The sequence below is a fragment of the Penicillium crustosum genome (assembly GCF_028827405.1).
Source record: "Penicillium crustosum strain IBT 35664 chromosome Unknown utg000002l_segment0_segment0, whole genome shotgun sequence".
In the NCBI taxonomy this organism is placed as follows: domain Eukaryota; kingdom Fungi; phylum Ascomycota; class Eurotiomycetes; order Eurotiales; family Aspergillaceae; genus Penicillium; species Penicillium crustosum.
In genome coordinates, this window is record NW_026623123.1 from 6,043,168 (window position 1) to 6,058,119 (window position 14,952).

General features: G+C 50.4%; 5 protein-coding genes across 5 annotated transcripts; all 5 read right to left on the reverse strand.

Moving 5' to 3' along the window:
• Positions 1 to 96: 96 nt before the first annotated feature.
• N7487_005793 (DNA-directed RNA polymerase) lies at positions 97 to 4,031 on the reverse strand (the record flags this gene model as incomplete). Its single annotated transcript, XM_056873540.1, has 2 exons — positions 97 to 3,450; positions 3,513 to 4,031. The coding sequence occupies 2 exons, from the start codon at positions 4,029 to 4,031 to the stop codon at positions 97 to 99; spliced, it is 3,873 nt and encodes a 1,290-aa protein (XP_056731260.1).
• Positions 4,032 to 4,821: 790 nt separating this feature from the next.
• N7487_005794 (uncharacterized protein) lies at positions 4,822 to 5,921 on the reverse strand (the record flags this gene model as incomplete). The annotated part of the gene is made up of 3 exons (XM_056873541.1): positions 4,822 to 5,034; positions 5,098 to 5,366; positions 5,435 to 5,921. The coding sequence occupies 3 exons, from the start codon at positions 5,919 to 5,921 to the stop codon at positions 4,822 to 4,824; spliced, it is 969 nt and encodes a 322-aa protein (XP_056731261.1).
• A 1,500-nt stretch (positions 5,922 to 7,421) lies between these two features.
• N7487_005795 (uncharacterized protein) lies at positions 7,422 to 7,929 on the reverse strand (the record flags this gene model as incomplete). The annotated part of the gene is made up of 3 exons (XM_056873542.1): positions 7,422 to 7,480; positions 7,535 to 7,620; positions 7,682 to 7,929. 3 exons carry the CDS (start codon positions 7,927 to 7,929, stop codon positions 7,422 to 7,424), a joined length of 393 nt encoding a protein of 130 aa, XP_056731262.1.
• Positions 7,930 to 8,508: 579 nt separating this feature from the next.
• On the reverse strand, positions 8,509 to 9,636 carry N7487_005796 (alpha/beta hydrolase; the record flags this gene model as incomplete). Its single annotated transcript, XM_056873543.1, has 1 exon — positions 8,509 to 9,636. The coding sequence occupies one exon, from the start codon at positions 9,634 to 9,636 to the stop codon at positions 8,509 to 8,511; it is 1,128 nt and encodes a 375-aa protein (XP_056731263.1).
• A 501-nt stretch (positions 9,637 to 10,137) lies between these two features.
• On the reverse strand, positions 10,138 to 14,904 carry N7487_005797 (sulfite reductase (NADPH) subunit beta; the record flags this gene model as incomplete). The annotated part of the gene is made up of 4 exons (XM_056873544.1): positions 10,138 to 10,167; positions 10,222 to 14,607; positions 14,663 to 14,799; positions 14,874 to 14,904. 4 exons carry the CDS (start codon positions 14,902 to 14,904, stop codon positions 10,138 to 10,140), a joined length of 4,584 nt encoding a protein of 1,527 aa, XP_056731264.1.
• Between the last annotated feature and the right edge of the window lie 48 nt (positions 14,905 to 14,952).

Consider the following 14,952-nt stretch of genomic DNA (forward strand, 5'->3'; position numbering starts at 1 on the left):
CACCTCCTCCACAGTACTCCGGACATGGCTAAACAGAAATGTGAAAGTATGCATAAACGCCAGCGGAATGCGGTAATTTGCAGAGAGATGAGAGCATCAAGAGAAGAAGTATTCGCTCTCGCGAATTCGGGTCAGGTCCCAGTCGCCCTTTTTGGGGACGGGGGCAAATTTCAGAGGCATCCATAACCACGTGGTTGCTTGGCGTGACTTGGGACTAAGTGGCCGCGCAGAACTTTGGGACGGCTCGTTCTGCTCCGTTCGCCCGGTCTGGTCGGAGGGTTCACCATGGACATCATCCTCTACATTCGACATCTCGACACGGGAGGCCTGATTGGCCTCAAACATCTCCAGGTCGCCGACCAGGCTCTCAATGGCCGGATCGTTGGTGTCGATTGAAGATCCTAGCGGTATGCGTTCCTGGTCTGGAATAACTTCTGGAATATGCCCGATGGAGTTCGCACCCATTGATTTGACGGTAGTGATGTCGGAGTCTGTACCCCCGAACTCTTCAAAGATACTGTAGGGTGTCACCATAGCACGACCCTCGGCCTGATCTTCCGGATCTTCCGAGTTGAGTAGAGTTTGTCGTCGGTGTTCGTTGATCAACTCCTGGAGTTTGGTAATCCTGGTGTTGTAGCGGTGACTGAAGATTTTCCGACCCAATGGAGTGTTGCGGGAGACTCTGGCCAAGAACATATTCTTGCCATATCGCACTTTGAATTCAGCGCCGAGGCGCCCGACAACATCATCGGAATGCATGCGAACGAAGGCATCTCGAAGGATGAGGTTCATCTGGTCGATATCAGCCGCATGAGTCCAGAATGAATCATGAACTGCGGAAAAGGTCAATCCTGCTTCATGGCATGCATTGGCGGACATGATCATGTGTGTGGCATCCAGAGAGTGGATGAAGTTCGGCGGGAAGGCCTGAAGCTGCTTGCGCTTTGTAACAACATCATCAGCGCCAGGCTCGACGAGACTGATGTCTTGTAAACTCGTATGAACACGCCGCGTCCTGCGAGTGCGATATGGCTGGACCACTGGGAGACCCAGTGGAGTCGTCCAAATCACAGTCGACCTGAAGGATTTCTCCGGGTCAGTGGATGTTGCAAAATCCTCATCACGTTCATCCTTGGGTACTAATGCCGCTTGCGTGAGCTCCTCAATTTGCTCCGGTGTCACAGACTGTGTGATGCGTTGGGCACAATCGCCCAGCCAATACTGGATCTCATGGGCTCCGTTAAACATAGATCCAAGAGCGCCAAAGATCTTTGTAGCGATGTAGAAAGCCGCGCTGTTCCTCTGTGTGTCGCTAAGGTCAGGGAGATAGTCGATAAGCTGCCTTTTGACCTGTCTCGTCGCCCCCAAAAAGGTCACACCGTAGACATTGGTCATGACCGTTTGTTTTACAATCTTTCTGGTAACTCTGCCTTCGAGAAGCTTAGCCAGATGCTCGCCATTGGCTGCATCTTGCGCAATGGCTTCCTTCACAAATTCGCACACACCGGTATAGACGTCCGAAGGGCGATCAGATGGTTCAAGATTGACCTGCTGGGCGCCGACACTGTCACCGCCCAGAGCGGCATAATGTTGCAGACCATTGCAAGAGCCATCTTGGTGAATTGGAAGATGAGAGACATATTCGGTGGGATTAGAGAGCTGCAAGGCGTTGCGGAGTTCGCAACATGCTGCCAAAAGCTGCCATGGATCCTCAGCCTGGAGCCACCAACGTCGTCCACGCAGTCCTGCGTTGGCAGAGTCAAGAACATCATCCAAATGTTCCATTGTGAATTGCTCCCGTTCAGACATGCTCGCTTTATCAAATCCAAACAAGTTTGCAATCTGAATTTTCAACCAGCGCATGCCAGATTCTCCAAGTGCCTTGCCCTTATCGAAAAGAAGCAACCCTCTTGAATTATCAGCACCCATCTGATTCATGTAGGGAGGGAGTGGGTAAGCTCTTCCACGGAAATCCATGTTATGGGGCAGATAAAAGACCTCTTTCCGGAAGGCTCGCGCTACCTCAAGCTGAAAGTTCTGGAAGCATCGAACAGAATGGAATCCAGAGCGAAGATTTTCGATTTCACGAACTTTGTGGTGCCACGCTTTTTGCGTTTCGTAGTCGGCATCTGGACTTGGTTGTTCTGGTGTCTTCAGGTCTGGATTCACGGGGGCGAGCTTTCCCACAGATTCACCGCCATTCCAAGCCTCGAGCATCACGTTGAAAACTTGTTCATTGATCTTCCACCCAGTGGCACCGAGAACATCAAGGCCTGCTCGGATCTCCTTCAGCCCATCATCTTTCAAGACAGCTTTGAGGTAGGCTGGTTGTAGTAGTTCACCGGGAGTGGTGCGCACTAGGTTGGACTCGTATATCTTATAACCGCCAGATCTGGGCCCTGTCCAGGGTTTGGGCTTGCAAACCATGGGGAGGTGGCGGGCCAACAGCTCAGGCGGTGGCTCCTTAGAAACAATCTCCACAAGTTTGGGGTTTATGTGGATATGACCGGAGCGTTTTCCGAAGTTAATCCGATAAGAATGGTCGAAGGCCGGTTGCATGGTGAGAACCCTTTTTTTCGTGGCAGGATCCTCGGTCCAGACAGGGGCTTTCGAGACTTCGACTAACATGCTCATCAAGACAGCACCGATTTTGACCTGCGAGCGAGAGCCCCACATCGTTGATTCATCTTCTGCATTGATCTTTTCAACAAGCGACCGCCATCGAAGTCGGCCTTGTTTGTCTTTGCGGTTTGCGAGGGTCTGCTTTAGTGCCTTTAGACGAGTCGGATGCATAGACTTGTGCTTTTTCAGATAGGCATCGGCAATGAGTTCATCCTGCAACTCTTTTCCAACAACTGAAGCGAGGATAGAAAGTTTGACTCCTTTGTCCATCCCTTGGCGACTGAAAGTAGACATCACAGATAACAGAGTGAGTGCAGCTAACCGGTCGGGATCGAGAGCTTTCAAAAACACACCATACTCACAACGCTCTTTTTGTTCCACAGTTACGATACGGGCCGCAAGTGTCTCTTTAACGAGATGCAACTCCTTCTTGATTCTTGCCACAAGGTCGGCGTGCCATTGACTCATGATTTTGTTGAGCTTTTTCTCATCGGAAGCGACGTTCAATCCGGATTTTTGTCTCTCGGCATTATCTTCTCGCCAACGCCAGAGGGCCGCGTCGAGACTGTCGGTTTCAAGTCGTATTTGCCTCAAATCCGCAACCATTTGCTTTCCTTCCTCTTCCGTACCTGCGAAATTTTCAGGCAAATGTACATCACAATTGCCGGAAAAGAGGGACAGGGACTGTTTCAGAGATGTCAGTCCCAATCCCTTTTGGTCGGCAGCTTGCACTTCGGGGGTATTATCGACGATGGTGGTGGACACTTCAGGAGTTTCAGAGAGTTCCATATATTTCGAGACCAAGTCCAGCATGTCGGACGAGCAAATCTAAGTTGGAAATTGGAAACATCAGCATGATTTCAAAGTACAGACTAGAAATGTAAGCTCACCTTAGACAGCTCACCAACATCAGAGTCCTCGAGAACCTCAATGCCGACAAGCTCTTCCTCCATGCCCGCGTTTTGGGCAAGTTCCCAGTATCGACGAACAGTTCTGTCGCGCTTCGATCCATGAAGCATACGCAGCGCCATCCGAATCATAATCGCGAAACTGATTGCATCCGGTGTCACGCCACCGGCAGGCATATCAACTTCGAACCATTTCTGCAACGGCAGAACCATGTCTTGCTGTCGGTGGAGGATCATATACGACACCATCTGCTTCATGAAACGGTTATGAATAAGGAGATACTCCTCCGAGCCAGGTGGATGGTAATGGCCAAGGCGGGTAATCAACGCAGAGGCTCGCTCGAACTCTCCAATCTTCAATGAGAGATCTAGGTTCGCCTTCATCTCCAATTCATCACCGCCGACACCATGCCTCCTGCGGAAGACTTTTGATTGCGATTGTGGTGTCGAGTCGAGGATGATCAGGGATGATGTATCGAAGTTTTCAAAAGGCATATGCATGAAGTGGTCGTAAGTCTCTGGTGAATGCCCATCGATGCTAGAGTGATCGGCGGCTGTAGCAAGGTGACGTTCGGATTGCGCAGATGGATTACGCGAGCGATCGTGAATCGGATGCCCCGACAGATTCAAGAGTGGGTTTCGATTACTTGAATGAAAACGTGTTGTCGGTAAATGGAAGGGTGCTCGGAAGGCCTGCGTCCTCCGGAGTTGAAGGAAAGCATTTTTCTGACAAGCCACACGGGATAACATGGTGCATAAACCGGCGCTTTTGGGGGGTTGGAAATCGGAGGTTGGAGGATTAAAGCGAATGAGAATATAATGACTTCAAAAGAAAAGAAAAAAACGTATTAAGGGTAAATTATAAGATAGATGCAGATTTCCAACGATTATGTCCAGAAAAACAGAACACCGCAATGGTAGATGTTGAGCTAAACCAATGCGATTGTTCCGTTATAGAAGACGGATCGTAATCACGTTGGCACGCTGCCCTGCAACCCTCGACCAAACTGGGAAAAAAGAGGGAAAGGGGGGAGAAAGAAATAAAAAAACACGAAGGCAATGAGAGAAAGGGAGATTTATCGGACCTGTCGCGATGAAACGGAGATGGCAGAAAAACCGAACAAGGCACGTGACCCAGCCCATTCTCTTATCGTGATTGGCGGGCATCCTTGTATGAGTGGCAAGAGCTTCACTGCTTTTTAGGCTAACACGAAGCAGCTATAATTTTGGGATTATGATAAGCTTTCACTAAAAATTGATTGTTTGGATTATTGTACAATAGAACCCTTCGCTATTCGGCCTCATTACCTGCTTGGGCCTCTCTTTGTCTCCGGCGATTTTCCTTCATAGCCCAACCAGTCATGTCGGGGCGCGCAGGATCAATTCTAGGGGCGCTCATTTTATCGAGGTAGGCTTCTGACTCGATGTTTGATTCTAAGGTCGGGAGATTTTCGGTATCCTTGTGAATCATGTAGCTCTCGTATGTGTACCAAGAATCCTCGGCCTGGGATCAGTAAGAATTAGTGGGAAACACAAATCAAGAAGGTATATCAAAGAGACAACATACCTCAGCATCAACCCAGCCGTATGTTTTCCATTTTTCGTCTTGCATTTGTTTAAGAAGGTCTAGATTGCCGGCATTTGCAGCCCCTTCGCCATCTTCAGCGGCCTTGACTTTAATATCAATGGCACGTGCTTCACTCTCGGCAGGGCGTTCATCGTCGTCCTTTTTAGCCCGCGAGCCTTTCGCTTTTGGGATTTCATCTAGAGCATCCAGGTGGTGAAGTTGAGGATGGAACTGGACAACTGATGTGACGGGTGAGAGATGCAAGTTTTCTAAGAATGAGGGTTAGGATCGAATGTTGTCGCCAGAAAAACAAAGCGATCGAGTAGAATCAACGTACTATCCGTGAAGGTGGCCAGCATGTAAACTGGGTCGCCTTCTTCAGAGGGCTTTATCCGACCTCCGAGTGACTGCACTCGCATCAATGATGCAGAATCCACAGCCCTCTTATTATCCACTATCTCCACATCTCCATTCGATTCCATCTTGACTCTCCCCCCTGCAGCTGCAGTCCCGCTACCAGCAGTGAAGCCACCTGCCATGCCATAAGCGCCTCCGTCGCGGGCGGAACGGCTCTTCTTCACCGCATCCCCGTAGCGCATCCCCTTGTTAACGTCGTAGTTTTCTCGGGTAATGATGGGAACTTCGACTTCAATTAGACCGGTGCGCGGTTTAAGTCGAAGTTGAATCGGTCGTTGGTTTTCTTGGTCATTGTAGGGACGGTCGTGCTCTCGATCAACGTATTGGAAAACATAGCGAGAGATATCGGAGTCAGTGAGGAGGACGTCGTAGGAGGCAACAACAGGATCGTCATCGGATAAAGTCATGGCGACAAGGTGAAGATGTATTTTAGATTAATAATGAGCGACCAAAAAGAGGAAAGAGGAAAGAGGAAACTACAATTGCTGCAACTTGAACCGATAACTTTTTTTTTTATCGAAATTCATCGGCGGGGATGTGGCAGAAAGGCTGCCATCGGTTCACCGCCATTGCTTGCCTTAGATTGATATCGATACCTTCAATGTTCCTAGGACCTAGCGTGAGAGACGTACCCCCTGCTCAATTCTTCTTATTTTCCATCGATTGTTGTCAATTCATCTGTCTATTCTCGCACCAACCCGCTACCATGATTCGAGGGCATCTGAACTGCTCGTGTCAACAAGACGTCTGTCACATTTTAGGTTGAGACACAAAGGTTCCTTCTCATTAAGGCAACCAACGATACATAAACCAGTAACAAATGCCTCCGAATAGGGTAGTCGCAAATAAGAAGAGTATCAGGGCCAGCCAAATTAGGCAGTCCAATTCATCCTACAGGATCCTATAGGTCACCATTCAAGCTGTTCCTTTAGATTATGGCAACCAACAATACGCAAATCGACAAAGAAATTCCCCCGGATGGGGTAGTTCGCAAAGAAAAGGACGTCAGGGCCGCCCGGAGCGTCCCATCGGGACCCAGTCAGTTACCATTTAAGCCGTCACCATGACCAACCAAGGTAGGGACTTCTCACCCGTGGACCCTTACCTAAAAAGCACAGACGCCGGCATCTATGAACTTACATGATGTCGGTTGCAATCATGTGAGAATGATACAGTAAGAGGCCAACGTGATCCGATCTGCCTCATGACAAATCATCCAGGAGGATCGGTCATGGTGCTTGGGGGTTAGATGACTGGTGCGATATCGATTGATAGAGATAGTTGGAGTTGGATTTGCACGTCAATATAAACTTGCTCGGCTAAATATTCGATCCCTTGTACTTGCAAGGTTGTATCTGACCTGATAAAACATAGATCCATCGCTCAGGGTCAGGTCTAGTAGATTTCACACGGTCTGTATACTTAGGAGAGTCATGGCACTATCGTCTACAACTAAGAATCTTCAGTCTCATCTAATCTGGCCGAGAGTATCAAGATCCACATTGATATAAAAAGACAATCTAAGAAATGTCGTCCTATTATGATCAAAATTTCCTGCAACTATAATTAATGAATACCCTCATGAGATCCCACATAGATCTCAACCTTTCCTAACTACTTGCCCTGTCATTGATAATGTCTTAGACTGCACATATCTTTCTCCACTTTAGTTGTTTTTTCCCCTAAACATAAAAATATCCATTGCTAAACGCTCGAACCCATATTCGATCCAGTCTCATAAAATAAACCAATCACATCAGGCTCAGACGACAAGCACAAGACTTGTAGTTGTACCTACGAGTTCCACAAGACAACTGCAGGTCCACAGAGAATTATTAGCTAACCGGAGAACAGGGGGTATTCATCTGACTGTCTTGTTCTCCAACAGCTGTATATGTTCCTCTGCATCAGAAACCACCGAGGGTAATGGCAGCATGGCAGGCCAGAATGAAACACATCCAGCCATCTATAAACATCATAAGCCGGGCACATAGCAAAATATATGTATGTCTCAACATACCTGAGCAGGGCTCCTCAACCGTATTCAGATACCCAGCGCCTTCCGTCTTCATCTTATCCTCGGGAGATGCAGTTCGCCGCGGATACCTGCATGACCAATTCAAATCAATGACCCCGCGCAATCACAAATAGGATGCTCATCACATACCTGTGCCTTCCCCAAAAGCAAAAGTGGGCGACGACGCCCACCACGATAATCGCAAAAAGAACGCTCGCAATGACCACGGGCAAAAATGGCCACTCCTGGAGCTCGTGAGAGAAATTTACCAGCTTTCTGTGGCTAGTATGCGTGTCAGTTGTCGTTATCTTGGTGTATGTGCTGTGGTCTGTCCAGTCTATGCTGTAACGGTTCTCAAAGCGAGCTGCTTCGCGCATCACTGCTGGGATAGGTGCCATTTTCGACCGCGACGGTGCGTAGGCTACTGCTCAGTGAGCTGTACGTGTCTTCGAATTCTTTGGGTCTTTTCTGGTGTTGTCAACGCGTTAACGCACTGAGGGTAGGGAGCGATGGAGATCGATAGTCGATAGTAGCAACGATTTTAGATGAAATCACAGCACTGATCAGCGTTGGATTGAATATGGTAATATCGAGAATAAGAGCCTCGGTGCAGGTTGTAAGTTGCGACTGTTACAAGATCTTGAGAGAAAAGAGATTGAAAGAGAGAAAGAAGAATTTGGGGGGAGTTAATGTCTGAAAAGCTGGAGGCTGCCTGGTCACTGACAAACAAATCACAGCTTGAAAATAATCTTAGGGAAGGTGGTCCAGGTCATTTTGACCAAACAAATGTCGAAGAGATGAGTGGAAAAAAGAGCAGACATATTGGAAGTGGTTAGAGGTCTTTCTAATACGACCAGGAGCAACCATAGAGTCGTTTTCTCATGTAGAGTCAAGATTTTAGAAAGTTTAGCTCAAATAGCAATACATATGTGGGTAGCAATATGGTACACCGAAAGGGCATAGTGGATGCAGCAGCATCATCGTGACTCAAAAGCCACAGAAGGAACCTCAGTACCATCCTCCTCCGACTGAGCCTGCATTCTTGTCAAAAACACCCCAGCTTTGACAGCACACTGATCAGCCTCTTTTCGAAAGTTCAGAATCCAAGCAACCATGAGAATATCATGCGGCAAGTGATCCTGCACGAAATACTCCACTCGACCTTCATTCTGCTGCATTTTACTCAAATGCCTCGCCAACCGATCATGTTCCTGACACATAACCTCCCGGCCACCGGAAACAATTAAAACAGGCGAAGGCAGGACAAAAGGGTGCCAGATGGGCGCAAGATACGGCTGGAACTCGCTAGTGATTTCTAGGTTGCCGATCAAATGCTTCGCGCCCCACGCGGGGAATGAGGGTGGGATATAGTCCGTCTGTACATTGGGAATGTTATCCCAGAGATGCTTGTTGCGAGAGTTGGGGATATCACACCAGGGCGAGAAAAGCCACGAGCACGTGGGCGGAGGGAGGATCGTCTCGTCGTCATAGTCGGTGATGTAACGCAGGAGTGCGAGGGCGAGGTGGCCACCTGCGCTGTCGCCACTGAAAACTATGCGAGATGCCGGGATGTGCAGCGTGTGGAGTAGGTATGAGTAGGCGGAGATGGCGTCTTGGAGTTGTGCAGGGAAACGGCCGTTGGGGTTGCAGGCTAGACGGTACTGTAAGCTGAAGACGTGGCTTACTGGTGTATGCCCGAGCAAGCTGTTGGCGAGGAACTTGCATGATGATGTGCGACCGTCTCCAAGGATGTAAGAGCCGCCGTGGAAATGGAGCACGATATGCTTGTCTTGCGTGGTTGTTGTGTTGTATTGGTAGAGTGATGGGAACCAGGTGCCTCCTACAGCCACTGGCTGGATCTCGTCGTCTACTGTGATGCTGGTGTAGAGCTCTGGTGCTCCAGGCTCTATCACGACGAAGCGATCTCCATCTAGACCTGGCTTGAGGGAAAGTGGTGGTTTCGTGCGAAATGCCACGAAAATGCGTAGGAAGACTTTCATGAAAGTATTTGCCAGTGCTTGTCGATATGACCAGTCCTGGTCTTGACGAAAACGAGGGCGTAGATAGAGCAGTGGCGCGAAAGGCGCGTATAGAATCGAGTTCATATTTATCGACCTTCTGAAGCTCAAATGGGCATTGACGAAAGTGTTAAGAAGTGATAAGGTTGGGTCAACGAAGCTTTGGAAGGTTGAGGCCAAAGAGGCACCAGGGGTGATGTCAACCCTGCATCAGCTGTCCAATGTGTCGCCAGCGCCTCCCCTGAGTTGATTCCACGGTTAAGTTTCTGTCACCTTTTGATGTCCAGAGTTACAAGATTACAAGACTACAACCATGTTCTAATTGATCCTGAGATGATAGAAAAATGATATCATTTGAGTATATATGTACGAGCAGACTTGAACTGTCATTGAAATCCACATGAAGAAAGGGAATAAAAGAGAAAAAAGGAAATCTAACATTTTTGCATGGAATCATACAATCGCCAAGACATCAATGCATTGCGACGTGAGATATAAACGTGAGAAAGGGGGGAGAAAGCAAATTTTAGAATCCCATGAGAGTCATAAAAAATCGGAGATTATGTGGGTAAATGCCGTGTTCAGCATTTACTCTTCTTCTTCCTCATCTTCGGCAACCTGTAAGAAATTGTTAGAATCAATAGTGTGGATTTTATGGAAGGAATAACTTACGCCATCGTGGAAGTTCTTTCCGTCAGTGGTGGCCTTGATGACACCAGCACGGATACACCAATCACCGAAACGCTCAGGAGTCTCGCCATCAGTATCACGCTCAAGAGAGTAGCGCTTGAGGAGGCCCTTCATAATATCAAGGATCTCATCCTCCTTGATAGAAGAGCGGTAGCGCTTGTTGAGGCGCTGGCCGTGGTAGCCACCGCCCAGGTACATGTTGTATGCACCGAAGGCCTTTCCGACAAAGGCAACCTCGGCGAGCCAGGGACGAGCACAACCGTTGGGGCAACCAGTCATACGCATGACGATGCTGTCACGAGCAAGACCGCACTCCTCAAGGGTAGCCTCGAGCTTGGTGATCAGAACGGGGAGGTAGCGCTCAGACTCTGCCATGGCCAGACCGCAGGTAGGGAAGGCAACACAAGCAGAGGAAGACAGACGCAAGCCAGAGAAAGCAGTGTTGTCAAGCTTATACTTGGCCATGTGCTCCTTGATGGCGGGGAGGTCTTCATCGGCGATGCGAGAGATCATAAGATGCTGGTTACCAGTGAGACGGAACTCGCCCTTGCCCATCTCAGCAAGCTCGCGAAGACCGGTGCGCATCTTGAAATCGGCAGAATCCTCGATACGACCGTTCTCAATGAAGAAGGTGAAGTGGTTGAGACCAGTATCATCCTTAATCCAGCCGAAGGTATCGACGTTGGACTTGAACTCGAAAGGACGGGGCTCACCGAACTTGAGGCCGTCGGGAAGAAGCTTCTCGACTTCGCCTCGGAAAACCTCAACACCCATATCATCGATGGTGTACTTCATACGGGCGTGCTTACGGTTCTTGCGGTCACCGTTGTCACGCTGCACGAGCATGATCTTCTCGCAGGCAAGGTGGACCTTGTCGGCGGGAATGTATCCGAACATGCGACCAGTCTGGGGGTAGGTCTTGGTGTTGTTGTGGGTGGTACCCATACCACCACCAGCCAGAACGTTGAAGCCCTCGAGGTGGCCATCGGCGCCCTTGATGGCAATCAGACCAATGTCGTGGGCATAGACATCAGTGTCGTTGTGAGGAGGAATGGCAATGGTGATCTTGAACTTGCGGGGAAGGTAGGTAGGACCGTAGAGGGGTTCGTGGTCAACGACAGCATCTCCAGCAACCTGAACCTTCTTGTCGTTGTCGTCCTTCAGCCAAATCTCGTGGTAGGCAGAGGTTGAGGGCAGCAAGTGTTCACTGATCTTGGAAGAAATAGCCCAGGTCTCACGGTGGAAGGAAGACAGCTCGGGGAGAGAACTGCACATGACGTTACGGTTCACATCACCGCAGGCAGCGAGTGTGTCCATCATGGAGTTGTTGATGGCACGCATAGCACCACGAAGGTTGCGCTTGATCACACCGTGGAACTGGAAGGTCTGTCTGGTAGTGAGCTTCATGGTCTCGTTACCGTGTGAGCTACTGATGGCATCCATCTGCAGCCACTGCTTAGGGGTGGCAACACCACCGGCGAGACGGCAGCGAATCATGAAACTGTAGGCAGGCTCAAGACCTTGGGCCTTGCGCTCATCCCGGAGATCACGGTCATCTTGCATGTATGTACCGTGGAACTTGGTCAGCTGCTGATCACTAGCGGGGATAGAGCCAGTGCTCTCGTCAAGAAGAGCCTCAGCGATGGTACCGCGAAGGAAGTTAGAGCCGATCTTAATATCCTCGTTGGTGATCGGGGCAGGCTCCTCGGGCAGACCTTCCACCTTATCGACACCGAGAGACTTCCACAGGCGGGGCTCCCATTCGGAGTACCCGGTCTGGTAGGCATCCGGGTCCTGGTCATCACCGAGGCCAATGTCAGTGAGCTTGCGACCACCCAGGAAAGCGACACGGTCATCAAGGTCCTTTCCAGGCTTGTTGTAGTAGATCTTGTCCTCCTTGCGGGGCCAGTAGTGGCTGTCACCGAGACCGAAAACGGAATAGTTGATGGTGGACAGATCGAGATCACCAGTGTTCTTGACATGCTCCCAAAGGGCACGACCATTCACAGGGAATTCACCCTGGCCTGCAGTACTAGTGATGAACACCACATTCTCTTCAGTGGGCAAGTCCTCAAGAGGGAACTCATCCATAGCAATGACCATGGTCTTTAGGCCTCTGGCGCGACCACGGTTGCCAAGACGCTTAGCAATATTCTGGGCATTACCACCGTCGGATGCGAAAAGAATGGTGAGAGGAGCACCAAACAGACCATCCAAGAGCTTCTCATAGGAGTCCTTGGCATTTCTCTTTTGCAGAGCACGAACCTCAGTGCCGTAAGACTCAGAGAGAACAGGGGCATACTTGGGGTGGCGGTTCATGAGCTGGGTGAGCTGGTTGTCCCGGCGGAGGAACTCCTCAAGATCACGCTTGATGCGCTCGGAGTCAAGGGAGAACTTTGGCTCGCCCTTCTCCTCGTTGTCAGGGTTCCAGCGGTACAGGGGCCAGTAGCCGAGATCGATGGCCTTCTTGGTCTCCTGCAGCACTGTAAGTGCCGAGTCGTTCTCTTGATTGTAAGGCAGGTAGGCGACAACAACCGAGGGACCGTTGAACTGCTGGGCCTCAGACATGGCCTGAAGAACCTGGGTGTACGAGCTGTAAACAGCGACGGAGGCGACGTATGCGTTACCTCTGTTCATGGCATAGAGACCAATATCCTTCTTGCGGCGAGTAGCGTCAGATGCAGCGCGCTCAGAGAAGGGTTGGGAGTCGATGATGAGCATGTTCACGTTCGCACCAGATGCGAGAACGTGGTGAACACCGGAGTTGCCCAAATCGTAAGCCCAGGCATCGGAGCCGATCAGCCAGTCAGACTCCTCGTAGAAGAGATTCTTCGACTGGAGGAGTTGGCGGGAAATAGTGGAGCCATCGTTGGAGAGGCGACTGATCACATCAGGAGCCAGTTTGTTAGCCTTGGCGGCTTCCTTAACATTCAGAGCCCAGCGAGACAACCAAGTCTTGGGAACGTCAGTGGCAAAGGCGTTGGACTTGGTGGCTTCCTCAACCTCCCGGATGAAGCGCTGGCGGTGCTCCTGGCGAGCCAGCAGCGAACCAAATCCAAACTCGGGGCTTGCAGCAATAGTGCTTGAGACACCAGCGTTGTTGGATCCAAGCAGGTTGGCGATGTGGAGACGCTCGCCAAAGAGCTGGTTCAGGATCTTCAAGTAAGCGTTCTCAATGCGAGGCTGCTCGAGAGCGTGTTGGACAGTAGGAACCTGAGAGCTTCCGATGTCGAGGTTCTGGATGGGAGAAGCGGAGTTTAGGTTCTGCAGGACACCACGAAGGGCCTGAACAGCGGTAGAGGGTTCAATATATCCGAGACGGTACCCAACAATTTGAGGAGCCTGAGTACGAGCGCCAGAGGGCGTGAGGCTGGACAGCAAGTCCATGAAAGAAGGACCCCATCGGGTGGTCTTGCGAACCTGCTCAAGAACAGCGATCTTCTCAACAGAGGTAGGGATAGAGTTAGAAATCTGTCCACCGACCCAGGGGCGGTACAGGCGAGCAGTGATCAGGCCAATATTCTCCAACTCCGGGTTGGCACCGGCGTTGGCGAGAGCATCCACGAAGACTCCGGTAGAGCCAAAGACGAAGATAGCAGACTTAGCATCAGCAACACCAGTGTACTCAATGGCATTGTATCTGCGACCCACCTCTTCGAACAGAGTGTTCCAAATCTGAGCTGTCCATTCGAAGATATCGCCTGCGTTAACAGGCCGGGCGGTGGCGCTGTCCACAGTCGTCGCGGTCGAGCTCGGGGCTTCGCTGCCAGCACTGCTATCTCTCCGCGATGAGCCAACGGATGAGTTGTCAACGCTAGCGTTGAAAGGAGTTTGAGGTTGAGAGGGCGCAGTCAAGTTCGTTGGCTCGGCTTGGCCAGCGGGGGAAGTACCCACGGTCTCTTCGGTGACAGTAGCCACACGACCGGAGTCGGCGTAAAGAGTCTGGGTTCCGGCAGAGGTGGCAGCATTTCCACCAACGCTGAGAACCTTCTTCACAACCTCAACGTCCTCCTCGGGAATAGAGGGGTCCTTGGCCGAGTTAGAGGGGTCAAAGAAGTGGATGACACCCTTCCCAGACTTGTGAGCAAGCGCGTGGGCTGTGATAGCGATGTCCTGGGCCTCTTGCACGGTCTCTGAGTGCAGGAATGTGAAACCGGACTGACGGATAGAGCTGATCACGGAGTAATCGGGGAACGGAGAGGGCTCCAGAGCAACGTGGATGACCACGGGGGTGTTGGCGAGACGGTAAAGGTGGGGGACAGCGGTGATTAGGACGGAGGAGCTGGTTACAACAGAGGTAGTCTCGCCATTCTGAAGGGGAGTGAAGGCGGACAGGAGCGGATCTTCATTATAGCGCACAGTTTGGACCTGGGTATACTATTAGTTGAGCTCCGGTCTCGCAATCCCAACAATTCCAACTCACCTCGGTGGCTTTTGAGGAAAGGTTGCTCGTCTTGTTAGCCTTGAGGGCCTTGAGCGACTTAGAGAACAATGAGTCATTCTGCAGCGAGGGCTGCACAGAGAGAACGGTGTCACTGGTGAGGTAGGCGATTCTCGCCACTATAGAATCGCATGATGATCAGCCATTGCTCCCTATATTTTTTCAAGCATGAGAGATAATAGAAATGACTTACCCGCTTCAGCAGCGCTTGAAATAGATGCCATTTTTGCGATTATTGGCTGTTAAGCTCACAGCGCAAGTGGGATGATAAA